At 34.7% G+C, this 14,648-nt stretch overlaps 1 protein-coding gene across 1 annotated transcript in view; it reads right to left on the bottom strand.

Annotated features, from left to right (window-relative positions):
* TBC1D32 (TBC1 domain family member 32) overlaps positions 1-14,648 on the bottom strand; it is a 207,882-nt gene that overhangs the window by 111,158 nt on the left and 82,076 nt on the right. Inside the window, exon 22 of the mRNA XM_044917351.1 lies at positions 10,515-10,631. Within this exon, the coding sequence (XP_044773286.1) occupies positions 10,515-10,631 (117 nt within the window). The remainder of the gene's footprint in view (positions 1-10,514; positions 10,632-14,648) is intronic.

Here is a 14,648-nt window from a genome sequence, read left to right as displayed (position 1 = left end):
GTGAGTTCAAATTGAAGACTTCTGTGACCTATGATAGGTCAAAATGAAGGTTTTGCTAGGGAGTAAAGTCATGTAATATTTACAGAGGTCTATGTGGATGATAGTACAAATGTCATATGATCAAATAAATAAGAAGCATGAAATGACTTTGCAAGGTTGAGGAAATAATGAATCTTTCAAAATTTGAAAAACACAAATCGAAACATAGTAAAAACTAGATTTTGTGTCAACCTGTATTGTAAAAGTTTATACCTAACACCTAGGAATGCATTTATTATCATTCTACGGATATCTTGTAAAAATGTGTAAGTACTAACACAAAAGTTTATAATCAGCAAATATTAAATAAACTGCCTAACATGAAGAATAAAACGATTGCTATCTTAAAATCTGTCATTTTGTCTGCTTCTTAGCTGGGCACTCCTTGTTTCAAACATTATGATAGAACATGAACTAAGTAATTCATTCTATTGCCAGCTTCACATTCAGATTCTCAATAATTTACCCACTCTCTTCTTTTTCCTAATTTCTCCTCTGACAGTCCTGATTAAACACAGTGACAGAGCCATGGAGCTCTGCTTGACTTGTCCAGCACGTGGATACTATTTAGTAGTCTTTGCAGTATATATATGGAGAAACTTGTTTGCCAAGTGTTGCTTCAAAGAGGTATTTTTACTGCTTAAAAAAATTTAAGAAATGATCACTGTCTTATCATAATCTTCACAGATTCATCTAGAATTATGTATCACTGGCCTTCTCTTATCTGAGAGAAGAGAATCTGCCAATCAGTTCTATGCATAGTAGCTTCTGGAAGGATTACTACAGATTTCTCGTCATTAGTAGGATACTAGTATAGTTGACTGAAATTTGTCCATCTATCTGAATACTAAGCTCAGACTTTGACAGCCAGTGACACTGTGGGACTCTATAAAGTTCCAGTTCCATACCTAAGTCCTGGATATATTAAGAATAAAAGAGAGAATGTATTACCAGCAAGCTAATGGAAGAGTAGATTGCAGTGATCTATCAATGATAATGCATTTTCAGAGAACAAATGTTACGGTAAATAATTTGTTCTTTAAAGAGGATTACACTGATGGATCACCACGTAGGGAAGAAAACGAAACTCCTGGGAAGCCTGCCTTACGGAGAACTTCAGTTTCTAAGCACTGCAACATGTGTCAATAAGGCAATCACTTTTCTAAATGAAGCAGCATCTTCCTTACAATGAGCTAGTGGCAAGTAAGGCCTGGGACTCAAACAAACAAAAACAAGTCTGAAATTCTTTCAAAGGATACTGTCCAGCTGGAAAATACATTCAATGATCTAGTAGGCCAGAATGAGACCAAAACTAGGAAAACAAAGGAATATCCATTCACATAAATACATACATGCCTGAGGGCCTGCTGTGAAAGGAGAAGGAGAGATCAGTTATAATGCCAATACTCCTGCACCTGCACCACTAGGTGCAGTTTGTGACTGGTTAGCCCATGAGCATCCCCAAACAAAAGTCAACCTTCAACGTTCTTCCTTGGGATTTTTCAAGCGGGAGGGGTCTTAATCCATTCTGGCTGCTGTAACAAGAGTACCATAGACTGGGTGACTTATAAACAACAGAAATTCTATTTCTTACAGTTCTGGATGTTGAGAAGTCCAAAATCAAGGCACCAGAAGATTTTGTGTCTGGCAAGGACCCACTTTCTAGTTTATAGATAGTCTATCTTTTCACTATGCCTTCACATGACAGAAGGGGTCAGGGATTTCTCTAGAGTCTATTTTTTTTTTCAATCAGCCATAATTGCAGCACCTCGGATAAACCTCATTGGCTATGATACTGCCACTGTGCAAAACCGGAGTCTTTTTTTTTTTTTTTTTTAAAGATACTACTCACTCCCTGAAGGCCCACCTCCAAATATCACATTGGGGATTAGGTTTCAACATATGAATTTGGGGGGTACATGTTCAGTCTACAAGAGGGAAGTAGAGGGAAAGGCCACTGTCCTATTTGGTGGCATAGTGAGTTAAATTGTGACCCCCCAACAAAAGATATGTCTACATTCTAATCTCCAGAACCTATGATTGTTACCCTATTTGGAAAAAGAGTGTTTGAAGAGGTAATTAAGAATTCTGAGATAAGATCATTCTGGATTAACCCAAGTAGGCCCTAAGACTGTGACAAGTATCCTTAGAAGAGAAAGACAAGGGGAGATTTAAGACAGATGAGCGAGAGAGCCTTGTGAAGATGGAGGGCAGAAACTGGAGTTATGTAGCAACAAGACATGAAATGCCTGGAACAACCAGAAGCTGGAGGAGGCAAGGAAGAATTCTCCCCTGGAGTCTTTGGACGGAATGTGGCCCTATTAACACCTTTATTTTATTTTATTTATTTATTTTTTAATTTATTTGTTTGACAGAGAGAGAGACAGCAAGAGAGGGAACACAAGCAGAGGGAGTGGCAGGGGGGGAAGCAGGCTTCCCGCCGAGCAGGGAGCCCCATGCGGGGCTCGATCCCAGGACCCCGGGATCATGACCTGAGCCAAAGGCAGACGCTTAACAACTGAGCCACCCAGACGCCCCAACACCTTGATTTTAGACATCTGTCCTCCAGAACTGTAAGAGAATAAATTTCTGTTGTTGTCAGCTACCCAATTTGTGGTCATTTGTTATGGTAGCCATAAGAAACAAAGACAAGGGGAAATGGTGAAGATGTCAGTATAGAGTAACAGGTAGTCCTACGTACTCTCCTATAGAGAACACCATCTCAAGAAGAAAACACTAATGATAATTATACCAGACAATTCTATAGCATTTATTACCTGCCAAGCAGTGACTTAAACTTTTATATTTCACTTAATTCTCACAACAACCCTGGGATAGGAACGTTATTGCTCTCTTTTAACAGAAAATTAAAGTTTACCTTTTCTGAGGTCATATAGTTTGTAAAAGGCAGAACTGAGAATCTAATCCAGGCAGTCTGGCTTCAGAATACAAACTCTTAACCACTACACTATGTATAGCTTTCAATAAAGCCAAGATAGAGAGTAGTAACAGGACAAGATGACACAGAGAGACAGACAGATGTGAACCTGACTACATTTGAAGTTCTATTTCTACTTGTCCTTGTTTTTTGTTTTGTTCTTTGCTCTTGTGGCATAACGAAGTCCACAAATATTTTATTTAGCATATACTGCACATCTACTGTGTGCCAGGCATTATGCTAAATACTGCAAACATATTCTCAGGGTTGACAAAGAGCTTAAAGATTATGTACTACAACCATCCAATAGGTTCTTGGATATGATCTACAGTATCTCCACCAAAAAGAACTCAGGATAAGGAACTCACAGAATCCCAAGGCAGCCTATCCCACTTTTAGTCAGCTCTGACAATTAGCAAGTTCACCCTTAGGTTAAATAATTGTTTATACTCCTTGGTTATGCAAAGAGAACTATAATCAGCTATCACCTCTTGTTAAGAACATGGAATACTCCTGTCACTGGTATTGGCATCCAAGTTTCTCAGTTATCTCCCACACTGTTACTCCACACAAGCTGCAGATGTTTATTAGAGCCAACAAATTTTCTTTTTTTTTTAACATTTTATTTATTTATTTAAATTTTATTTTACTTTATTATGTTATGTTAGTCACCATACAGTACATCATTAGTTTTTTATGTGGTGTTCCATGATTCATTGTTTTCGTATAACACCCAGTGCTCCAAGCAGTACGTGCCCTCCTTAATACCCATCACCAAGCTAACCCATCCCACCCACGAAACCCTCAGTTTGTTTCTTGGAGCCCATAGTCTCTCATGGTCATCTCCCCCTCTGATTTCCCCCCCTTCATTTTCCCTTTCTCCTAATGTCCTCCATGCTATTCCTTACATTCCACAAATAGGTGAAACCATATGATAATTGACTTTCTCTGCTTGACTTATTTCACTTAGCATAATCTCCTCCAGTCCCATCCACGTTGATGTAAAAGTTGGGTATTCATCCTTTCTGATGGCTGAGTAATATTCCATTGTATATATGGACCACGTCTTCTTTATCCATTCATCTGTTGAAGGGCATCTCAGCTCTTTTCACAGTTTGGCTATTGGGGACACTGCTGCTATGAACATTGGGGTGCATATGGCCCTTCTTTTCACTACATCTGTGTCTTTGGGGTAAATACCCAGGAGTGCAATTGCTGGGTCATAGGGTAGCTCTATTTTTAATTTTTTGAGGCACCTCCACACTGTTTTCCAAAGTGGTTGTTCCAACTTGCATTCCCACCAACAGTGTAAGAGGGTTCCCCTTTCTCCACAACCTCTCCAACATTTGTTGTTTCTTGCCTTGTCAATTTTTGCCATTCTAACTGGTATAAGGTGGTATCTCAATGTGGTTTTGATTTGAATTTCCCTGATGGCTAATGATGATGAATATTTTTTCATGTGTCTGTTAGCCATTTGTATGTCTTGTTTGGAGAAGTGTCTGTTCATGTCTTCTGCCTATTTTTTGACTTGATTATTTGTTTTTTTGGGTGTTGAGTTTGAGAAGTTCTTTATAGATCTTGGATATCAGCCCTTTGTCTGTAGTGTATCTTCTCCCATCCTGTGGGTTGCCTCTTTGTTTTGTTGACTGTTTCCTTTGCTGTGCAGAAGGTTTTTATCTTGATGAAGTCCCAAAAGTTCATTTTTGCTTTTGTTTCACTTGCCTTTGGAGATGTATCTTGAAATAAGTTGTTGTGGCTGATGCCGAAGTGGTTACTGCCTAAGTTCTCCTCTAGGATTTTGATGGATTCCTGTCTCACATTGAGGTCTTTCATCCATTATGAGTTTATCTTTGTGTATGGTATTAGAGAATGGTTGAGTTTCATTCTTCTGTGTATAGCTGTCCAATTTTCCCAGCACCATTTATCAAAGAGAATGTGTTTTTTCCATTGCATGCCAATAAATTTTCTTATGCAGGTCAATAAATTTCCTCTTCCACTGAAACTAATTCAAACGGAGTTTTTCCAATAACCAAAGGGGTCCTACCTAATACTTCACTTATATAGCTGGAAATTAAGTGATAGGAACTGAAAAACAATCAAAGATTATATGTGTTAAAGGGACAGAATATTTTGTTGTTGACCTTTAACTTATTAAAGTACAGCTTGAGAGTTGTTTGCAGGATCTAGAGTTTTGGTAGATACCTGTTATGAAATCATGAGAAGTTAAGGTCTAACATCCCTAAAATATAAACAATTCCTCAAAAGTAAGAAAAAGAAAACAAAGAGAAAATTAATAAAAATAAATTGAAACACCATTGAGAAGTCACCAATGGCCATTAAGCATATGAAAAAATGTGTTGACAAGAAAAACATACATTAATACTTTTCTCCTGTCAGACAGGTATCTAAACCTGTGATCACATAAACTTCTTAATGAAACTGCTAGAAAACAGTCACTATTATATCTCATTGATGGGAAAGCAAAAAGATTATTCCCTGTGGATAAAAAAACTAGCAACATATACTAAAATTACATATGAATTTACCTTTCAACCCAGTGACTCCACTTCTAGAAATCTAGCCCAAAGATTCTATAGTGGGCAGAATTTAAGAGCTCCCAAGATTCTGAGGCCTTAAACACTAATGCATGTATTGCTGTGAAGAGATTTTTGCGGAAGTCCTTAATTGATTTTAAAATAGGAGATTATCCAAGTGGCTCTGATATCATCACAAGAGCCATTCAAAAGAAAAGAATTTTCTCGGGTCTGTTCACAGAAGAGGAAGTCAGAGAGATTCAAAGCATGAAAGGGATTTGACAGGAGGGATGTTTTTCACTGTTGAAATGGAGAGGGCCACTGAACAAAGCCCCAGGAGCAACTCCTGCCTGACAGCCAGCAGAAAGCCAGGCACTTTAGTCCTACAACCTAAGAAATTTAATTCTGCTTAGTATTAATTTGGAATTGCAGTTTTCCCCAGGGCCTCCAGATGAGCACTTAGCCTGGCCAACATCTTGATTTTGGCTTATAATACTCTGAGCAGAAAACCCAGAAACACCATGAGAGACTTCTGATGTACAAAACTGTGAGCTCCTAAATGTGTGGTTTTAATTTGTTAAGTTTGTAGCAAGTTGTTATGCAACAGTAGAAAAAATATATAGGCACACTGGTAAATACAATAAATATAAACCAAGCTATTAATTTTGGCATAACTTTAAATAGCAAAAACCTTAAAGAATCCAGCGTCCACCAATAGATGATTGGATGAATAAACTCTAGCACAACAGTATACCATGCATTTGTAGAAAAGGATAAGGGCAGAGCTCTATATACTGGTATGCAGTAATCTCAAAGGTAAAGAATTAAAAGAAAAATGCAGAGACAGGACCGTGTTTAGAGCATACTATCTTTTGCTTAAGTCTGGAGGGAAAGAATATATATTATTTTTTAAAGTAACAGTTGTAAAGTAACAGTTGAAGTATAAGCCAAAAACTAATAAAAAGTGTTAGTTATAAGGGTGCTATAAAAAAGAACTTTCTGCAATGATGGAAATATTCTGTCTGTGCTATCTAATGTGGTAGTCATTGGCCACCTATGGCTAGTGGGTACTTGAAAACTTGAAATGTGGATAGAACTTAAAGGAGAGAAATTTTGAATTTTATTTAGTTGTCATTAATTTAAATTTAAATAGCTACATGGAGCTAGCTGCTATTATAATGAAGATCAATACATACATACGGTGAGAAAGGACAAAAGGGATTAATATGTAAGCACATTCTGTGACTATACCTCGTTACATATTGGAGTCACATATTTTAAAAGAACATTAAATCATGTAAGAATCGAAAAGACAAAATTAATACAAAAGGTAAAACAACCTCTCAATTTAGAACATTCTAAAACAAGTCTATTAAGTTAGTAGCATAATGAGGCAGAACAGAGATTTACTTACTTCAAGTAACTTTAAAACACAACATTTTGATTGCAAATCCCTGGTGGTATAAATTCTAATAACAAAACTAACTGAAATGAAATGTCAATATGCATGCACTAATCTTATTTTATTCTGAAACTATTATATGTACACTGTACAATAAAAGCAAATAAGTAGTTTCGTTCATGTCATTAGTAACCAAGCTTTTCAGTGAAAGAGAAAAAATCTAAGAAAAAAATCAATACTGGCTCATGATGAATTTCTCTTTAAAAAAACTTATACTCTTCAGCTGTCCACTGAAAAGACTAGAAATAATGACAACCCTAAACAATGAACATTTCTAGTGTCCAGGTTATAGTTTCTAAATAGCAAGTCCTAGTAAAAGGAACAACTCTTTGAAGATGGCCGATTCCAGGACTGAGACAGAAAATGTATACAATGAGCCCAGAACATCTTACATGAGAAATATATCAAACAGGAATAACAACATGTCAAAAGGACTCTGTAGCCAAGGAATATCTTGATTATCAAAAGCAAGAATGATTAACTGTACTGGATTGAAACATATACATATAAAAACTAGAAGCTCATAATGATACTAATAAAAAACATCCCTTTTGGAGATTACTAGACCAATTCACTACTTTGAGAATTTATAAATAGTCAAGCATTTATTCTGCCATTCCTGAAAAAAAAAACTCTTTCAGGGTTTCCTTTATTATTTAAATAATTCCAGTGAAATAGAAAAAGAATGACAGAACTAGAATCACCACTTCACATCTCCTGGTGAAACAATGAATCAATGCAACCCAGGACAAATAACCCAGTTTTTCCAATAAATCAATGACATGGAAACAAAGAAAGAACTGTTTTAGAAAAAAGATGTAAAAGACATAATGACTGAATGCAATGTATGGACCTTGTTTGGATCATGACTTGACCAACTATTAAAAAAAAAAAAAAAAGACATCTTAAGAAAAAGGAAACTTCTATATAGACCACATATTAGATAATATTAAGGGATTATAGCTAACATTTTAGATATGATTAAAGCCATGATGGTTTACAAGGTGGTAATTCAAACAAAACGAAACAAAACCCAGAGGTCCTTATTACTTAAAGATACGTAATAAATTATTTACAGATAAATTGGCATTATGCCTAAAATATGCTTTATAATTCTCCAGGAAAAAAAATGCAGGACTAAAGGAGAGGAAACTGGTGAAGAACAGGGGAACAGATGGCAGAACACTGACAGAATGTTGATAAAAGCTAAAGTTTAGTGTTGAGTATATGGGAGTTCATTATACCATTTTTTTAAATGCAAGTTTGAAAGCATCTGCAAAAGAAAGCCCACCCATGAATGTGTGCAGTTAAATACACATACACACACACATGGACATGCACACACAAACACACACACGGTTCCTCAGTTTAACTTCCTAGGGTTCCTGTCACAGGACTCCCAAAGAAAACAGAAAGATACTAAATTTAAATTCTTTTGAATAAAGCCTAAGAAGGGCCAAGATCATTAAGACCCTATCATATAATTAATAAAACAGTGAAGTTACTGAGAACCTACCATGCTCACAGTAGCAAAAGAAAAACAAAACAACTTGCTAGACTTTTTGGGCAAAGGATAAAATCCAGTTCCTCCCCTCATGGATTTTATAGTCCATTAGGAGAGACAAATGCAAAAGTAATTATACAATACTGTGACATATGAGACGACTTCTTTTGAGTAAAGCATGAAAAATGAGGAGATACTATATAGCCAAAAAGCAAGGTTTAGAAAGCTTCCAGATCCCAGAGAAAGGAAGAAACTTGTTCGAAGACCCTGGAAATCAGAGAGTGGAAGGTGACAAGAGAAAAAAAAGGGCTTTGAGAAACAAGGAGAAGCTGTATGTCAGGCAAAGGAACATGGCTACGCATGGAGGCGAAACGAAGTCAGCAAAGATTTTAAATAGAATTACTACATCTGGTTTTCATTTCTAAAGGACCACTTTGAGAATAAATCAGCAGGAGGATAGATTACAGGTTGAGACTGGGGGAAAAAAAAAGCAGTTAGGATCTCACTGAAGTAATCTAGACAACAAATGAGAGTCTGAGCTAAGGTGGCCTTAATAGGAATAAAAAAAGTAAACAAGATGTAGTTATTAGGGAGGCAAAAATCTATACATGGTGATTAATTGCATATATAGAAAGAGAAGTCAGTGATGACTTCCAGGTTTCTAGAGCATTCAGTTATGTGGATGATGGTGCCATATGCTGAGATAGGAAAACAGGAAATGGAATTGATTTAAAATAGAAAAAAAAAAAACCGAACATTATATTCAGTTCTAGAAGGGGTAAGACTAAGATGCCCATCAGTGGTCCAGATGTCCATTATCTGGTAGAAATCTGAGTATAGATTTGACAGGTGAGCAATATAGGTCAGAACTGTCCATATACAACTAAAGTCACAGTACTGGATGAGATCAATCTGGATAACAGACAGCAGAGGTAGAGAAGTCCACAAAGGAGACTATATAGGAGAGACCAGAGAAGCTGGAAGAGAACCAGAAGTAGAACCACAGACGTAGAAGAGAGTGACAAGACTCCCATAACTGATTTCAACAAAGGCAATAATTTCAGGAATATCTTCAAAAACCATTCCCTGGACATCTACTATGTGCTAAATGCTAAGGATGACTAAGATATCCTACTTGCTCTCAGGCACTCACAGGGTAGCAGGGAAGACAGACACATAAATGGCTAATTATAAAACTACTTAAGAAATGCCAAGATACAAGTAGCACAAGGTAAAATTGAAACACTTCAAGGAAAAGAGAATAGAAATTAAAAATCCAACATTAGAAGTATCTATCTTTATATTTCATAAAATTATCAAAAATTTCCAGAGTAGAGAATTTTTTTAAAAATTAGAATGTTTAGGATTAACAAGAATTAAAAATATTCAAATGGGCAAAACTATAGAAAAAACAATAACACACAGGTCAAAGGGACCAGAAAATAGGAATGATTAATAGAATTTCAGTGTTAATTAAATAATTCTTTATGAATGCATAAGTACATATTTTATGTGCTTAATTCATAAAGTTACCCAAAGATGAGGAACTAAATATCTCTAAATGATTAAAACAAGTTACCCATTTGGGAGTATGAATATGAAAAAAGTCTCAAATAAATATGTATATACTGCCCTCATGGGGCAGTAATAGGTAGTTCATTAAAATATAAGCAGAAAATATATTGGATTCCTTGGATCTAGTTTAATCCTAATTATTCTAGCCAATGAAGAAGCAACACTGGTGTGACTAGTAACATAAACCATCTAAAAGTCATTCACGTACATATTTCTGTTTATGCCATGTTTCTTTCCTGATTGGGGAGCATTAGCTTTGTATTCCAAGAGGTGTTGTAACTTTTAGGTGACCTGGATCAAAAATTCCAGGCACAGATAATTCGGAGCATATTCCATGGGTAAATAAATCAAATCAGCCTTTAAACACCATTAAATAATGTTCCTTTTTTCTGTCAAACTGCACTGTACTACAAATCTCAAATATCACTTATATAAGGTAAAGATTAAAAGAAAATGACTTACAATAACACACGTTGGGACTTCACGAAGAGAATACTCTGCTTTATTAGGAAGATCTTGATTGCCTACCAGCTCATAAACAGCAGGATACGGTAACAAGTTCACCAGTGCTAGAAAAGACTAGGCAGGGAAGAAAGAAAACACTGTCATTTAAATGGTGCATGTTTTTCAACCACATCCATGATACAGTTTTATAGGAGTATAACTATGAGGGTTAATTTTTTAAAATAAGCCTAATTAATCTACATAAATATGAAATACATACATGTTAAGTGCCAAATAGCTAACCTCAACAATAATCTATGTGCTGATAATGCATAACAATTGTAACAGAATATATAGGAGTTGGAAAATGTTTTAAAATGTCTTGTATCTCTTGAAAAGTTTGGTTTTGAGAAAAAAAATGAAATGATTTTATTGCTGGAAAAAGCTGAATAAAATAATATTAAATGTTAAAAAAAGAAATGATCCATCTTTCTCATTATTTGCATTGTTTTAACTGATGTGTAAGAAATACAAGAGAGTAACACTGTGGGGCTCTGAAGCAAGATAATAAATTCTATATATTCTCGCATTCAGGTCACAAGGTTTTCTTTATCCTTTAACTACATTCACTGGAAATCCAACTAACCTAAATATTATAGTTAATTTAAAAAGCCATGCCTTTACCTATCAAAACCAGCTCATTTTCTGGTGCAATCTTAACAAGTTAATCTCTCCATGAAGTTTTTAAGCTCTCACATTTCATCTTACTAAAAGCAACCTGAAGATTTTTCTCAGGCACAGTTCATTCTTTGGATCACCTGAACAAAAGCATGCAGTGGTTGCCCATCACTATCAAGCCTAAACTCCTTAGTAAGACTTTCAAGGCACTTAACTAATTGACACCTTTCTTCTCTTCACAGTGTCAAAAGCCTTGTTTTCCATTATTCCTCAGCAGGAAATCACTACTTCAGTCAATTGAATCTGCCTGTGGTCTCCTTCAAATAAATGACTGCCACATATGCAAACCTTTTGATCCTAGCAACATATTCCTCCTACCCTCCCACTTACTCATTATCCCACTTCATAAACTCTAGAAGGCTTTCTAATGAATTCTATTCACCTCTAGAAACCCTGTGTTCTGCCAATACCTGTATGTTTCATTCATATTGTATTAGTTGTATTTAGTTGTAACTATTAAGTTTTCTGCTTATCATTTTAAAAAAATTTTCACTGGATTCAGAAAATTTGAGAATCAAATTAACAATTTTCACTGTAATCAGAACACGAGAAAATTTAGAAGAATAATTAATTCAATCTCTCACATACTAGATGAAAAAACTTAAGGACCAGAGAAGTTAAGTGACTCAGCCAAAGACACGCAATCAGAAAGTTGGCAGCAGAACTAATCGGCATTTTCTTATTTTCAGGCTAGGTTACTCATTACAACTCCCAGTATAATCTTCAGACGCTATTTAACAATGTCACCGTGCTACACAGTCCTTGTTTGAGGACTTGGAAGGTACAGTCCATTTTATCTCCACCTCCACCCTTATTATGCCAAATGCAATATTCCTTAACAAATAACAGTGGTTATACTCAATATATTTAACACAGTGGATTTTAACAAAATGTTGCTGTAGAATGAAAAATGAATTCTTTAAAAGTTTCCTTTTCTTCCCATGAATATTCCATAAAATGAAGATGGAATTTTTAACTACTTCTAAGAAAATAATCTATATACTCCTGATTTAAACCTAGTATCATTTGGATAGCAATAAAGTTATCATAAAGTAGAAGGACTAAATTTAATAACCTAGTTGCCATTTACTGAATGCTTATCTAAAGAACACTATGCAAGAAGTGTTCACTATAGAGAAAACAAAATAAAACAAAAAAACTGGTATCAAGGAAAGGATGTTTAAGGAATGTGTCAATTAATTATACATAAAATGAACTGCAGGGAAACTAGAGAATTCATGGCCACCTACGAAACCACCTAGGAAAAATTCACTAATCATCCAGGTGTTGACTACAAAGATGATTAACATAGATTTCATATTTGTATTATTCACCCAGTTTATGAAAAAAATAAGATGTTAAAAAATAAATGGAAAATGCTTTATAATTTAAATATGTAAATATTTTATAAATGTTCTTAATATTTACCCAGTATTTAGAGTTATAAATGAGTCTTATTTAAAATATCCTTCCTATCTATTATTACAAGAAACTTTTTAATAAATGTTCATCTTAACATCTGACACTGTCCATAAAGGCACATGGTCTTTACAAATCACATATCAATACTATCCTGAGAGTTTTTGTATTATTTGCACATGAGGAATTCCATGGGTAAACATGAAACTTCCTCCTTTCACCTAAGAAATAAAACAACCTAGACCACATAGAATCATGGTAACTTCTGATATGGTACTCTAATTATGTAAAACATAAGGTAAAAATTCAGTAATTATAGTTGAACAAAACGAACTAAACAATTTTAAAGAAACTTGAGAAAATTTCAGCAGCTTGTTTCTAGGAGAAAAAATGCATTTTTCATACAGTGAGCATTTTTTTTAAAAAACATTAGCATACTATAAAATTGTGATGTCTTATTTATAATATAATCATGAGTTCCTAAGAAAACATCATAAGATGTGCTAATATCAAACATTAATTATCCTAAAATTTATATTAGCACAAAACATTTTAATTCCATGTCTTGAAGAAAATAAGGTTTTGTAAAGTAAAAGTGAGGCAACTAATTAAAGGCCAAATATTTGATGTATCTTGAAACTAAAGCATTTTAAAATTACCCAAGAACAAACACTTTTTATGAATTAAAACTCCTTCAGGTTGATAATGATCATCCATTCACTTATTAATTCAAAATATTTTAACACCAGCTGCTTATCAGCTATTATGCCAGATGCTAAGAATAAAAATATGAATGAAGGAATGGTCCCTGCCCTCAAGAACTCACACTGTAATAGAGGACAAATACACTATTAGATCATTTAAAATGGTTCTCCAAGTGATCTGATGGTACCATACTATAGAGAGGGTTGGAAGGACATTGGGAGGATCACACTATACAGCAAAGCAAGAGGAGATGAGAGCTATGACTGCAAAGTAGCAGGCAGGGAGGCAGGAGGAGATGTACTATGTTAATGATCACTGCCTTTATCCTCTAGGAAAAAGAACTAAGTTTTTCCAGAAAAGTAATGGGAATTTCATTTTACCTTATAGATAGAAAGCTGTGAAGGAAAATGATTTTGAGGGTAGACAGTACCGGGAGAAAATAAATTAAAATTTGGGGTTCTATCAATTATACTTATTACACCAAAAATGTATTTTTAAGTTTCTAATACAGAAATCAGAAAGTGATTTAAAAAGGTGAATTTGAGATAAGAGAATCAAACCATTTTAAATAGTTTTACATCTTTCTAATCTGTATGCCTTCCTATTTTTTTTTTTTACTTATCGCACTAAGATCTAATACAATGTTAAATTGATAAGAGTGAACAGATTTTAGGTCCAATATTTCACCATTAAATATGAGATTCATGTTTTTGATAGATAGTATTTATCAGATCGAATGAAATCTGCCAAGTGTTTATCATAAATGGGCATTAAGTTTTGTCAAATGATGTGTCCATGTCTACTGAAATCATCGTATGAGTCTTCTGTATTCTGTTAATATTATAGTCCTATTTTAGAATGAGAAACCAACTTTCAGTTGCCTGGGATAAACCCCACTTGATCATAAAAAATGATGGATCCTTTATATATTACTATATACAATTTGATATTTTGTTAAATATTTAAGTCTATGCTCAGATATACTTGTCTATTTTTTTTCAGTAACAGTGTTATCTCATCCACATCAATATTATGATGGTCTCCTCACATAAGTTAGAACTTGATTCTTCAACCTCTGTTTTGTGAAAAAACTTGTGGAAGAGTGTTGTTCTCTCTAAGAGTTTCATAGAATTCACCAGTGAAACCACGTGGCTCTCTATGGAATTTGATAATGAATTCGATTTCTTTAACAGAACATAGCTAGTCAGATTTTCTATTTTATACTGGGTCAGTTTTGGTAAGCATATTTAAGGAGTTTGCCAATTTTATCTTAGTTGTTTAACTTACAGC

This window comes from Neomonachus schauinslandi, chromosome 8 (assembly GCF_002201575.2).
Source record: "Neomonachus schauinslandi chromosome 8, ASM220157v2, whole genome shotgun sequence".
Classification (NCBI taxonomy): Eukaryota; Metazoa; Chordata; class Mammalia; order Carnivora; family Phocidae; genus Neomonachus; species Neomonachus schauinslandi.
Note: the sequence above shows the minus strand (reverse complement) of the source record. Positions and strands in the feature narration are given on the sequence as shown.